This window comes from Amia ocellicauda, chromosome 15 (assembly GCF_036373705.1).
Source record: "Amia ocellicauda isolate fAmiCal2 chromosome 15, fAmiCal2.hap1, whole genome shotgun sequence".
NCBI classification, from domain to species: Eukaryota; Metazoa; Chordata; class Actinopteri; order Amiiformes; family Amiidae; genus Amia; species Amia ocellicauda.
The window spans coordinates 16,644,686-16,658,475 of NC_089864.1; the positions used below are offsets into that span (position 1 = coordinate 16,644,686).

At 36.5% G+C, this 13,790-nt stretch overlaps 1 protein-coding gene across 3 annotated transcripts in view; it reads right to left on the reverse strand.

Moving 5' to 3' along the window:
- Window positions 1-13,790, reverse strand: part of osbpl8 (oxysterol binding protein-like 8) — a 100,081-nt gene that overhangs the window by 63,446 nt on the left and 22,845 nt on the right. For 2 of the 3 annotated variants that reach the window (XM_066723600.1, XM_066723598.1), the window contains exon 3: window positions 2,234-2,325. In XM_066723600.1, the coding sequence (XP_066579697.1) occupies window positions 2,234-2,278 (45 nt within the window). In that variant the 5' untranslated portion in view covers window positions 2,279-2,325. Of the gene's footprint in view, window positions 1-2,233; window positions 2,326-13,790 lie in introns of those variants that run through there. The other variant, XM_066723603.1, reaches the window with a different exon arrangement.

Genomic DNA, 13,790 nt, shown 5'->3' on the forward strand with positions numbered 1-13,790 from the left:
AATTTTCTGAGGAAAAACAGGGTACAGAACCAGAGGCGCAGGAACAGCAGGATTCTTGTACTCATAGCATGCAGTAATAACCCCACCTCCTTGTCATTAAAAGTTCTTCATTGCAAACCCAGCACATCTTTGAATAGCATGCCTTCCATTAAAGCCATCAGAGATGAAACCAATTCATAGGTTTATTTTATTTGGAAATGCAGACCTTATCAACAAAGTATGAGGTTTATACAAGACTGCATAAGACAATACTGGTAGATTTCATAAAGCATGAATATGATATGATTCTCCTCTTACTCTATACTCCACACAATTCTTTAAATCAAATTATCTCCACAGTAAGGCTGCCTGAAAAAGCAAAGTAATCTCCTGTAAATTCATTGACTTGGATACTTCATTATTCATCTCATGCCACTCTTAGTAAAGCCCAAGAGACAGAAAGCCAGTATAGCTATAAAGCTACGATCATTATCATTTCAAGCCCTTACTGCATTTGCTGAGGTAGAAAAAGATAGTGTGGATTACTGTACATTGTTATTGTAGATTAGGGGAAGATGATTATAAAAGGCCTCTAATTGGCAGAAAACTTTCTTCAGTTTCACACACAATTGAATATTAGAGAGAGAAGTTGACCTTTCTTTCAAACAACACGTTATTGGCCAAAGGTAGTTTGTCTATTTATCCATCAGTCAGAGTGAAATATGTACAAGGAGTCAAACTAGCTTTAGCCGTTTCCTCTTCTGCACCGTTATTAGATTAACTTACAGCTCTTTCACTCTCACAAATATTTTCCTTATTTGTTTTAGCAAGTTTTGTATTTTTAGCCTGTGATTTGTGTGTGTGTGAATTATACAAGACCAACAAGCTGTGTATTCCCATCCCATACAACACATGGGGTTTAGCTTCTCCACCCGTAAAGCCATATGTTCAACACACTGACAACGGCAAGCCCACTTTCTAAATGATCTGCAGGGAATATGTCTTTCAGCACTTTGAAATTATACACTGAACATTTTTACCTGTCATTCCTGAAGAAAGGAAAAGCACGTAATTTTGATCACATCACCCTTTGTTACCATTGGGATTGTTTTTTAGAAATTATATTTCCAATGTTCTCCTTTGTTTTCATACATGAAAGTGAATTAGGTTATCTCAGCTTTGTAAAGTCCATCTACACCACTGATCAGACTTCTTATGATATCCTCTGGCATAATGCCTGACTGTAGAGTCACTGTACTAAATGTGAACACACCTACCATAAAGATGAAGTCATTAATACCACTTTTCAGGGTATGACTACAGGAAAATATGAAGCAAATGTAATTGGAACACAGGTCAGATTTAGCTATGGTGTCACCAAAACAATCCCAAAAATGTACACACCCCATTCTACCAATTACTATTATTCTCTTAAAAGACATATTTAGATTTTTTCCTATTTGCTCACCTTTGTTCACAGTATTTGCTGCAATTGCAGCTAAAGACTAAATAGGTAAAGTGATTTAATTTCAAACCAAAGATCCCATGACTCAGATCAAACTTCCTCCAATAGACAAAACCAACTCTTTATTTGTAAGTTCAGTGTTTAATCAGAGGGCTTGTGCTTTTGCATACCACAGACCTAAACAAGCCATGACTCTACAGTCCAGTAAGGAAGAAACTCATCCCGCTCCCATAGGCATCACAGCCAATGTCTTTTCAGCATGTTGAGAGATTTCCTGCATGTTAACTACTACACAATACACAGCACTCAAAGCATCCTTAACACTTGTTATAACATACAATGCAGTTTCATTATTCTAACTGTAGCATTTTCAGAAAACAAAACCCAAGACTATATGTAAAAGCCACTTCAAATCATATTGAACAGTGGGCTGTTTTGGAAAACTTTTAATTAAAAAATCAAATTGTTTTGATCACACATGACTCACATAGTTCCTGTAGTTATACAGTATTTTACTACCCCATATAAACAATGAACAAGACAACGTCAGAAGAGAAGATAACAGAAGAACCACAGTGTAAAAAGGTCCGACTGTATTTTTCTTAGGTTAGCCATTTCTATGCTGCACACATACTAGCGCTAGGTCTAGGCTATATACTTTATATCTATTTTTCAGTGAGATTTACAAGGCTTTACTTAAATTACACTGAACTGAACTTTTGTCATTTTTCAGCCAGTTTCGACTGAAGCCTGATAATCTTCCTAACTAAGGAGAGAAGATACACTTACTAGAGTTTTCTCGGGTTCCCCTTGAGATTCGGCAGAAGACTCCATGGCCCTCCAGCTTCCTGCCCGTTAGCGCTGCTCAGGAACAGGCATGCCTTTCAAAACAACACAAGAGCCTGTCAGTGGCAACACAGAAGCCATTCAAATCAATTAGCAACACAAAAATAATCTGTCACGCGCACATGAGGCTTTTCAACCAAGAGTATATGTGTGTTATTTAGGAAATTTGGTAAATTGTTCTAATAAAACCCCTCAATCTCTCAAATCTCCCCTTTGAGGATGTGAAAGCTTTATTTTTCATTGTAAATTCTGTGATATCTTCCCAAAGATTGCCTGTCATACTGTGCCATTCTGAGAAAATTCCATTTGAAAACTAAAACCTCTTAGGATACTCAGCCTTCTTCTACTAGACCACAAAACAGTGACAACTGGAATATGCCAATAAAAATGCACAATTCTTGCAGAATAAGGCACAGGGAATTTTAGCTTTGAAGAACTATGGGCCGGTTAAAGGAATTGTATTTACATATATACACATATTTAAATCAAAACTTTGACCCACCCACTAACCTGTACATCATAGCAGTTACATGTACAATTAGAAGAAAGTGGCATCTTACTAAAAATGAAGCTGCAACTCAGTACAGTTCTGTAGTTTTCTATTAGCAGGTGGGTCAAAGTTTTGATTAAATCTGCCTGATAAAGGCCTGATATGGACAGAGAAAACACTGTTTTTCCATGGGATTTGGTAGCAATCTACTTCATTTGCATGAGGGTGCTCAGCAGAGCTCCTCAGACAAAACTTTTGAAGTGTCAAGAACATAATTGATGGAAAGACTGGAGAAGTATCTGTTCATTCATCACGCAAGTGGCCCTGGCACAATAAACAGACGAGTGTAAATTTTCAGGAACAATTGCGCAGATGATCAAATCAAATTTAAAAAACAGTTCAAATGTCTGTTACCAGAGCTGCACAACACTCATCATGTTTAATAAAGCACAAATTCATTTCTATTGAAGGAGCAATTGCCACATTCCATCTATTCTTTCGAACACATTCATTGTTTTCTAGCCAAAGGGGAATTGTTCTTATATGTACTGACTTACAGATATTGTATACCAAAATACTGCAGATAAAAGATACTGTATACCGCTGTATATGGTTTTCGCATATCACATCTTCCTTTCAACCAAAATACACCCATGATCTTGATGTATAAATTCAAAACATCAATTTCATTAAAAAGTTAAAACAGACAAAAATAAAAAAAATCTTACTCATCACATTAGATTAAGTACATTTAACATTTTGAATGTAGGCCTATATCTAGGAAACTAAATCAGAAAATCTTAAATTTTAAAGTCATAAAGGGCTAGACCAAATCAAAACTTTGACTTACCCGCAAATCACAATGTACAAATCTGTACACTCTCGCAATTTAATGTATTGTTTGAAGCCACTTTACTACTTACAAATGAAAACAATACAGGGTACAACTTAATTTGCGATTCACGGGTAGGTCAAAGGTTTGATTTTCTATAGCTGAAATTCACAAAAGGAATAAATAAATAATCAAATTCCCACTCTGTTTACTTAAAATAGGCCTTGATATTTGCACCAGCTAAGAACTGAACAGTCTACAGTGAAAGTGAATTAGCAGGCATTAGACTCAGAAAAAAGGTATCACTTAATAGTAATATTGTATTCATGTAAATGTATTTCTTCCATGCACTGCAGTGTTTATGTCCATGAGGTCAAAAAAATATATTAAAGTGTTCAGGATAAAGTAGTTCTCTGACTTTTCTAAACTCGGTCAAGGTTCTTCCACAATGACATTTACTTTGTCTTAAACAGACACCGTAAAATAAACTGTAGAACTTGCTGACATTTAAATAATAATATAAATGAACTCCTGTAAGACATAATCTGAATATAGCCACCTAAGTGACTGTCGACTGTGGCAAAATAAATACAGTTAATAATGGCAAGGATCAGGCTTCTATTCATTTCAGTGGGCTGTCTGACCTCATTCCCAGGGTCTTAACTCACCTTCACAGCTTAAACATATCTCTACTCCACACTCCATAGCAACATAGCTCTGCTCTTGCCATATTACATAATAATCAGCACAATACAGACCCCAATTCAAATTAACTTCGCAAAATATATACTTTACTTCATCACTTGGGATGAAAGGGCAATAGCAAAGCAACTGAAATGTAAAACTCCATTAAAATGTCAGTTTAATAAAAACAGTTATATGCCATCATGGTTCCTCATCAGGCACCTGAGGACATGAATGTACTGCTGTGAAAGGTTTCTGTGCTGTCATGTTGTGTTCCTGTCAGTGAAGAAAAATTAAAAATTCATTCCCCCTTACTAAAAACAGCTTTGCTTTCCTCTGAGGAGAGCTTTCTCTCATCTCAACAAAAATAACTAACAGCAGTAGGTGCATTTAGCTGTTTGTAAAGGAAATATAGGAAAGCTAAAATATGCTGACAAAGATAAATCCCTGGGCGTAAGTCCTATTTAAAGGAATATAACGGACCAGGCAAATTCAGCACCAACAGGAAGCACACAGGGTTAGTGATGAAAGTTTTTAACGTCTATGCACACAAGACAATATGTATTGCAAATAGTTCAGCGAGTTAACAACTTTAAAGAGGGAGATAATGATTAAGCTACCCATGCGATTTGATAAGAACATGCTCACATACTGCCTTTCCTATTCTGCAATGACCACCGCCCAAAATACATTTCAACAGGAAGTGAGTCAAATCATCTCTTCAAATAACAATATAAAGTCACAGTAGGTGAACACGTATTGGAACTAAATAAACTAAAGGGCACAGTGCAAGAGGAACCACTTTTCCAGAAAATTGTTCATTTTGTTTGTATGTTTTACTATATTTATCCAGAATACGCAATAGAAATATAACTGCTGCAGCCAAAACATGATTTGATAAACAGCAGCTTATATTATGAGCTCAATACGTTTTATTACATTTTGCAACTGAACAACAGAAATGTAAATTAAGCCCACTACAATACTGCCTAGCTTTCTAATGGGTTTTGCTGTATACAGCCAATACCAGCAAAACATATGGGTTCACTTGTACTAAATATATCTGTACTTAAAACATTCAATACAGATGACCCCAGGGACCCTACATGCAACACTAATATGAGGCAGATAATTCATTATAAGCAAGGTTTTGTCTTTCAGCCTTTCTAAGCCTAAAAAATGGCTCTTCTTCCACCTGGTGGTACTGAAAACATCTGGCAGCAGAAGGTTTAAGAGAAAGCTTTGAATCAAAATGTAATACAGAACCCTTTTTTAGAGATTTTATTTTGTTGGAAACTAAATTTGGCTTTTGTGATTTTAAAACTATACTAGTTATACTTTGACATTGAAGACAACTGACTTTGTGAATCTGTATACTTTTTAACACTACACTAACATCACAACACTAAAACAATATAGAAAGGCCATTTGAAATAGCACAGTGTTTTATTTCGGTAGCCACATTCATCATGATGACATTAAGGCCAAAAATAAAGTTTTCTGGCATAAATAACTTGTATAATAAAAGTAAACAAATAGCCTAGGTTATGAAACTTTAAAAAGTAAAATAGGACAAAACACTCCCTTCAGATGTATAGGACATCTTTCAAGTTCACAGCTTTCATAAATTCAGAAGTGTACAACAAGTAACCTTCATGTTGAAGTTGCTATTGCAAACTATAACAAAAGCAATACTATATATAAATAATTTTTGTGCAATTTATTTTGAGACAAGGACAAAGGGGGTTGTTAAAATGCATAGGGCATTTGTTATTATTGCCCTCAAAAGAAGGATTGATGTATTATACATATTTTTAGAAAGAGGCTGAGAATGCCACCTTTGTCTTCAAGTGTCCTTGAATTGCATCATGAAACCTTCCTTTAAGCCTCCAATCAAGATACTATTCTCATTCATTCAAGTCTTAGATAAGCCCAAATAAAACCCTATTTAATTATCAGCTTGCATCAAAGATATTACATTACATAGAGGTAGGAAAACTGTGGAGATTTTATAATGCAAGTTATGCAACATATAAGTCACGTAAAAATCGTGCTATTGTTATGCAAGGTATGCAAATATATATTCATGGTTACAAGCATTGTTTCACTGTTAGCAAATTAATTTCCACTGTCCACAGGAATATCAACTGGGAACAATTAATGAATCAGAGATCGCAGCTGTCCAAATGGATATTACACAGCACTCGAAAACAGAGTTCAGCAGACAGGACCTCAGGGTGATGAGATTCTACCTGGTAACTTCAAACAGCCTAGAGCTGTCTAATTCACATCTCTCTGACAAGCTAAGCTCAATTGAAAAAACAAATATTGTGGCTGAACAAAAGGTAGGGCTTTTGTGCTACCTGCCACTGACAGCTCTGCGTGTTTCTGTGAGACCCACAGCTATACAAAATCAACTTTAATTCCTAACTGAGACAGAAAAGTATAGTAATACTTCAATCCAGTCTTGTTCAAGAAGAACATAACAAAATGTGAGTGCATCTGTGATGAATGTTCAAAAATATATGGGATATAAAATCTGAAATCTTGTTCTCATGCTGTAAAATATATTTTTCTATAGTGCTCCCAGAAAAACAAAATGACCCATTTTCATCAGCCGCTGTTGCTAAAAATGTTAAATTCCGATTGTGTTACCACATCTTCAATTTTTTCACTCTTAAAGAGCTAGCTATGATTCCTATAGCAGTTTACCTTGCTAGTCTCGCTTAAGAATTATTAAGAAATGGGGGGTATAACAATGCTATATACAATCTATTAAAGTCACTACTTACAATATCTACACTTGACAGATACAGTGAGGGAAAAAAGTATTTGATCCCCTGCTGATGGTAATGGTAGGTGTATTTTAACAGTGAGAGACAGAATAACAGCAAAAAAATCCAGAAAAACGCATTTCAAAAAAGTTATAAATTGATTTGCATGTTAATGAGGGAAATAAGTATTTGATCCCCTATCAATCAGCAAGATTTCTGGCTCCCAGGTGTCTTTTATACAGGTAACGAGCTGAGATTAGGAGCACTCTCTTAAAGGGAGTGCTCCTAATCTCAGCTCGTTACCTGTATAAAAGACACCTGTCCACAGAAGCAATCAATCAATCAGATTCCAAACTCTCCACCATGGCCAAGACCAAAGAGCTGTCCAAGGATGTCAGGGACTAGATTGTAGACCTACACAAGGCTGGAATGGGCTACAAGACCATCGCCAAGCAGCTTGGTGAGAAGGTGACAACAGCTGGTTCGATTATTCGCAAATGGAAGAAACACAAAATAACTGTCAGTCTCCCTCGGTCTGGGGCTCCATGCAAGATCTCACCTCGTGGAGTTTCAATGATCATGAGAAGGGTGAGGAATCAGCCCAGAACTACACGGGAGGATCTTGTTAATGATCTCAAGGCAGCTGGGACCATAGTCACCTAGAAAACAAGTGGTAACACACTACGCCGTGAAGGACTGAAATCCTGCAGCGCCCGCAAGGTCCCCCTGCTCAAGAAAGCACATGTACAGGTCCGTCTGAAGTTTGCCAATGAACATCTGAATGATTCAGAGGAGAACTGGGTGAAAGTGTTGTGGTCAGATGAGACCAAAATCAAGCTCTTTGGCATCAACTCAACTCGCCGTGTTTGGAGGAGGAGGAATGACCCCAAGAACACCATCCCCACCGTCAAACATGGAGGTGGAAACATTATGCTTTGGGGGTGTTTTTCTGCTAAGGGGACAGGACAACTGCACCGCATCAAAGGGACGATGGACGGGGCCATGTACCATCAAATCGTAATGAGAGAGAACCTCCTTCCCTCAGACAGGGCATTGAAAATGGGTTGTGGATGGGTATTCCAGCATGACAATGACCCAAAACACACAGCCAAGGCAACAAAGGAGTGGCTCAAGAAGAAGCACATTAAGGTCCTGGAGTGGCCTAGCCAGTCTCCAGACCTTAATCCCATAGAAAATCTGTGGAGGGAGCTGAAGGTTCGAGTTGCCATACGTCAGCCTCAAAACCTTAATGACTTGGAGAGGATCTGCAAAGAGGAGTGGGACAAAATCCCTCCTGAGATGTGTGCAAACCTGGTGGCCAACTACAAGAAACGTCTGACCTCTGTGATTGCCAACAAGGGTTTTGCCACCAAGTACTAAGTCGAAGGGGTCAAATACTTATTTCCCTCATTAACATGCAAATCAATTTATAACTTTTTTGAAATGCATTTTTCTGGATTTTTTTGTTTTTATTCTGTCTCTCACTGTTAAAATACACCTACCATTAAAATTATAGACTGATCATTTCTTTGTCAGTGGGCAAACGTACAAAATCAGCAGGGGATCAAATACTTTTTTCCCTCACTGTAAATAAGTATAGTTCATACAACCCACCTGTCATAAATCTCATCTGCTAGAAATTACTTTTCAGGTTTTATTCACTGTTCGGGACGTTAGTGCCTGATCTGAGGCCGAGGATTGCCAGCATGAGTGGACAGCAGGTGTATTTTTAAACCATTCTCCTGCAGAGTGCCAAAAATAGGTTTTAATCATTCTAAAAGAAACAAGGCATCCCAAAATAATGGTGTGGCATTACATTAACACCAAGACAGGGGAGATTACAATATGTTTTAGGGTAAGCTTGTTTGGATGCAACGTCACAGAGATTCAGTACAAATTCAGCTTGGAGGAGGGTCACAAGAGGTCAGCAGGGGAGAGAAATTAATTCTACCAGGCCTGTGCTGAAGTGAAAAAATATGACAATGTTAAAGTGCAGCACCGGATGTCTGGATGATCAACATTCCTCTCACATCATAATATGTATTTAGTATTTTAAGGCAAATTCCAGCATTAAAGCTCAGTGTAGTGACTTTTCTGGTGTCTAACTAATTTATAAGTTAATTAAATTGCTCAAATACAATCCTTATCATCTTCACAAAGAAGCACTGAGAATCACATTAACTACCCTATACCCCAGAATAATCTCAAGCATACAAATACAGGTGTTTATTTTCATTGTCCAAATAATAAAGTCCATCTTCAAAGTTGTTATTGTACTTGGTATTTTCACATATTATAGAAGATCATTATTTATACATTATGCATTATTCATGGGGGGCTGTCTTCTCAGAATTATTCATCTCAGGTGGTTCGATTATTTTGTAACGTAAAACATACTAATGTCTTTCAATCACTTTTTTATTGCATGGTTCTTCATTCAATGTTTAATATAATTATCCCTCCCATTTAAATAATACATTAAATTATAAGATAGTACAATAAGATAAAATGAAATAATAATGTGGCCTTAAAGATCTCCATTTCAAAAGGTCTACAAATTGACAAATAGAGCTTAATGTCATTAAAACACTAATCAATTACCATAGACCATTTACTGAATTAGCTAATTATCTTTTTAACCCGCAGGAAAAGACCAATTTCAACTGATTCAATAGCAGTGATTCAGCTACATCAGATACGTCCGTCCTATGTTACAGTATTGATGACAATGAAAAATGTGCATCATATAGGTACAATTCCAAGGTATTGATTCCAAATGATCCAAATGGGGGGGGGAGCTGTCAAGAAATGATTGCGCTCAGCTCTTCAGAATTAGTGGACTTCAGAAAATGAGTGTAAACGAAGATATTTTTATATAATGTAGGAAACACTGTGGATGACCGATGGCCATTTGGCCCATCTTGCACATCTAGTTGAAGGTTAACAATAAAAGAGCCCCATCAAGACTTCTGAAGCAGCACTGACAGCAGATTTCTTCATACACCCATAACCTCTTCTAAGAATTACCTTGTTCTAAGGCCTGAAATCAGCATTCTTAAGTTTGATATATGTCCTGAGGTAGTGGTACCAGCACTGAGTTTGAATTAAAAGGTCTGAATTGATTATCTCAATCACCTTCAGAATTCAGATACCATCAATCAGATGTCTCCAAAGTCTTCTATGTTCCAGGCTAAAACTTGAATTTATTTTTAATCTGTCTGCATACATCTTTAATTCACACCGGAGCGATGAATCTTGACACACACCATTTGCAGCGCCTTAGGCAAGATTAACGCAGCTCTCGATGACACTGCAGATTCGCAGTAGATGCCTATTTGCAGTGAGATGTGGAGAGCCTTCCCCCCTTCCTCCCTCATCACGAGGTTAGCCCAGGCCTACTTCAAACGTAACCAATCCCAGCAACACCAAGCCAGTGATGGAGAATCTTGGTCACAGTTGACTCTGACAGCCTAGATTAAAACCAGCACTGTTTGGACGAGTGAGTCCCAAACCTCTATGGTGTAACACACTGATGTTAAATAAACTGACATAATTAAACAAGGATTGGTGTGCTGTAAAATATATAAAGATAAGAAGGTGCATTTTATTATCCTAACATTACTTAACTACATTAAACATGGTAATTGTCAGCTCAAACAGATAATTTGGCTAATTAACCAAAAAACTGAATATGTGTGTGTGTGTGTGTGTGTGTGTGTGTTTCAAAATTATTTCAGTTAAAACATGTATGGCAATTAAGCAGACTAACAGCTGAGTTAGTGATTTAGTTATCTTGGTAGAAAAACAAAACTTCGCTTAATCAAAGTTATGGATGAGGTTGTATTTATGCAATATATTAACACACTCAATTTTGAATTCAACAGGCTTTACAATGCATCCAGAAATTCTAATGCTTCCTGAAAGTGTAGAGATTATTCATTGATGAGACAACAAATACAAGATCCTTTCAACAGGTAGATTTCCTCCATTCTTCTCACCTGCATATACAACTCTGCATTGGTTTTGTATCCTGTTAAAATCATCTTCAATGTATTTTGCCAATGGGAAAGCATTAGCCACCCCATCATATTTTGTATCATGCGTATATGAATATCAAAATCATTTTTAGAAAGTGTAGATCAAAGCTGATCCCTCTTACACCCAACTACACTGAAAAAAGTGTAACCAGGCTGTTGTTGAATTGTAATTATTTTTGATGAATGGGTATTATTTAGAATTATACTTTGGTTAGTTCAACCGCTTCTTTTGAATTATATCAATGGGTAAAAATACTTTTCTTTTTTTATTTGAATTAATCCTGTTTTTTGAGTTCAGTATTTCTTGGGCATGCGCATTATATACCACTCTGATGTCAGTGACGCACGCAATGTCAAAATACATGAGGGAATTGCTCTTTTCATTTTCATGTGTGAGATAAGATAATCAATAATCATCCATTCTTGTTTGCATGTTATTCAGTTCATACTTTAAACTAGTGAACGTTGCCAGTAAAATATTTGAATTTGTATTACATTTCGACATTTTTGTAATGTATGCAAACAATCCTTGGTTACCTATAGCTAGGTAGTAAGCTTGGAGCGTGAACTAAGTTAAAAACGTATTTCATTAATACATTGGTATGGCTCAAAATATTGTATAAAAATGCAAAGCTAAAATAGAGTGAATGCCACCATTCTGGGTCGTCCTTGCCGGTGACAAAAACTCAATCCTATTGTGTAATTTGTTTTCAGCAGTGGTGCGCTGTTTTGTCTACAATAAACATAAACAATTTATTATCTTTTGCAAAAGAGGAAAAAGTATCATTTCAGTTTAGTTCATTTAATTTTTTCGTGGGACATGACTTTTGTGACTTCATTAGACTATTTTGGATTTAGCCTCTTTGCTGGAGTGCTGTAATGTCGAAGCGTATATTATCAACTCACCAGAGTTCTGGCGGTTGAGACGATCACTGGTCTGCCTCAGATGCCCCTTTCCAGTTAAGAAGTACTGATCTACAACTCATCTGAAAAGGTGAGTAATTAGATTAACTACCTATCTTGCTGTTGTTATACGCTATAATAAACAATAATATGTAAAATACGGTATATCTGCTCATGTGTGAGCATGTGAGACCATGCTTGCAGTGCAAAAATAGATAAGTTTAGATGGATAGCAACAAGTGCTGTACAAGAACATAAAATGTGTTTATATATATATATATATATATTATTCTTTGTGAGTATGTAAAATTGATGGAGAGTCATTATTTAGCTGTATTCATTATTGTTATTTAGCGATCTATTAGTTGTAGTAGTTACTTTGTTTCTGTAGATATAGCTACTGTTTGCATGGACTGTGTGTGTAAAATGGGTAGTCATATAGCTGTAACCATTATTTATTAACATTAGTTTACTTTGTCTTTGTTTCTATATAATTGTATAAGTTATCTGTATCCCTACTAACACACATTGTGTGTTAGCTGAGTGTATAAAATGTAGTAAACATTATTTTATGTAATATTAGTTATTTTTGGTTTTAGGATGTGTGTAAAAGTAAGGACTGATTATTTAGCATGGCTCATGATTCAACAATATGTTTTGTTTGTTTATACACTGCTGTGCAAAGGTCTTACACTTACGCATAAGTTAAGTAAAACTTTTGAATACATGTCTATTCAGAAAGGTGTATTGGCATTCAACAGCTTTAGTTCTACTTTCAGAGTAGGAAAATGTGTGACTTTTGCATAGCTGTGATGTGTGTGATTATAAACGGATGGAGTCATTATTTAGCTATGTTTACTTTTTCAATGTTTATGTAAAAGGATAGAGAGTTATTCATAATTTCAAAATTTTGTTTGTGTGTGAGCGCAGGCCAAAAGGTGGCTGGAGACCAGAGCCAGTTCCAGCATATGATACTGTCATAGAAGAAGACTTGACTGAGGAAGAAATCAGGATGATTGCATTTATTGTCTTTTTGTGATCTCATAAATAAATATACTTTTATCACAAACAGGGTGATCATGTTTCCAGTCTTTGTTTCTGAACTGGTCTTCATGTGTCATTTTGGAGTCTTTTTTTTTTGTGAAATACCATGAATTGTAAAACCTTACATAGATCTGCAAGTGTACACTAATGATGAATTCTGAGTTTGGTTAAAAAAAAAATTGCCCTGCTTTTAAAGTAAGTTTTAAACTAAGTTAGGCACCCATGATACAACTATCTTGCTAATAACATCCATCCCATTAAATTAAGTATTGACTTAAATATCCCATTGACTCATCCTCTGAGTCTGTTTTGTCAAGAGCTGAACTGTGGTCAAATTATTTCCCAATCCCACGCTTCTCTTATGATACAGAAGTCCAATTAGAGAAGGGAAGTGCTCTCTACAAGGCTGACAAGACTACTCTGAGCATCAGCTCAAAGATGAAGTCGTACATACTGAGCAAGAGCCAGAGCCAGAGCCAGAGTTCGGTGTTGTAGCGGAGGCCTTGATAAAGAAGCATCCCTGTCTGAGAGAGCTTGGCTCTTAATGGGTGCTATGGGTGGAAGCAGAGGCTGAAGTGCAAAATGCCATACTTGCGGTTAACTCGCTCAAAGCCAAAGCTGGAAAAGATGTCTTCCCTGCCAAGAAAGTGAAGAAACCAAACATGCAGAGGCAAACTACTATCCCTCCTTCCCAAGTGATGAGACTCCAGAGAGCCTTGAAAAGGAAAGGATGTCA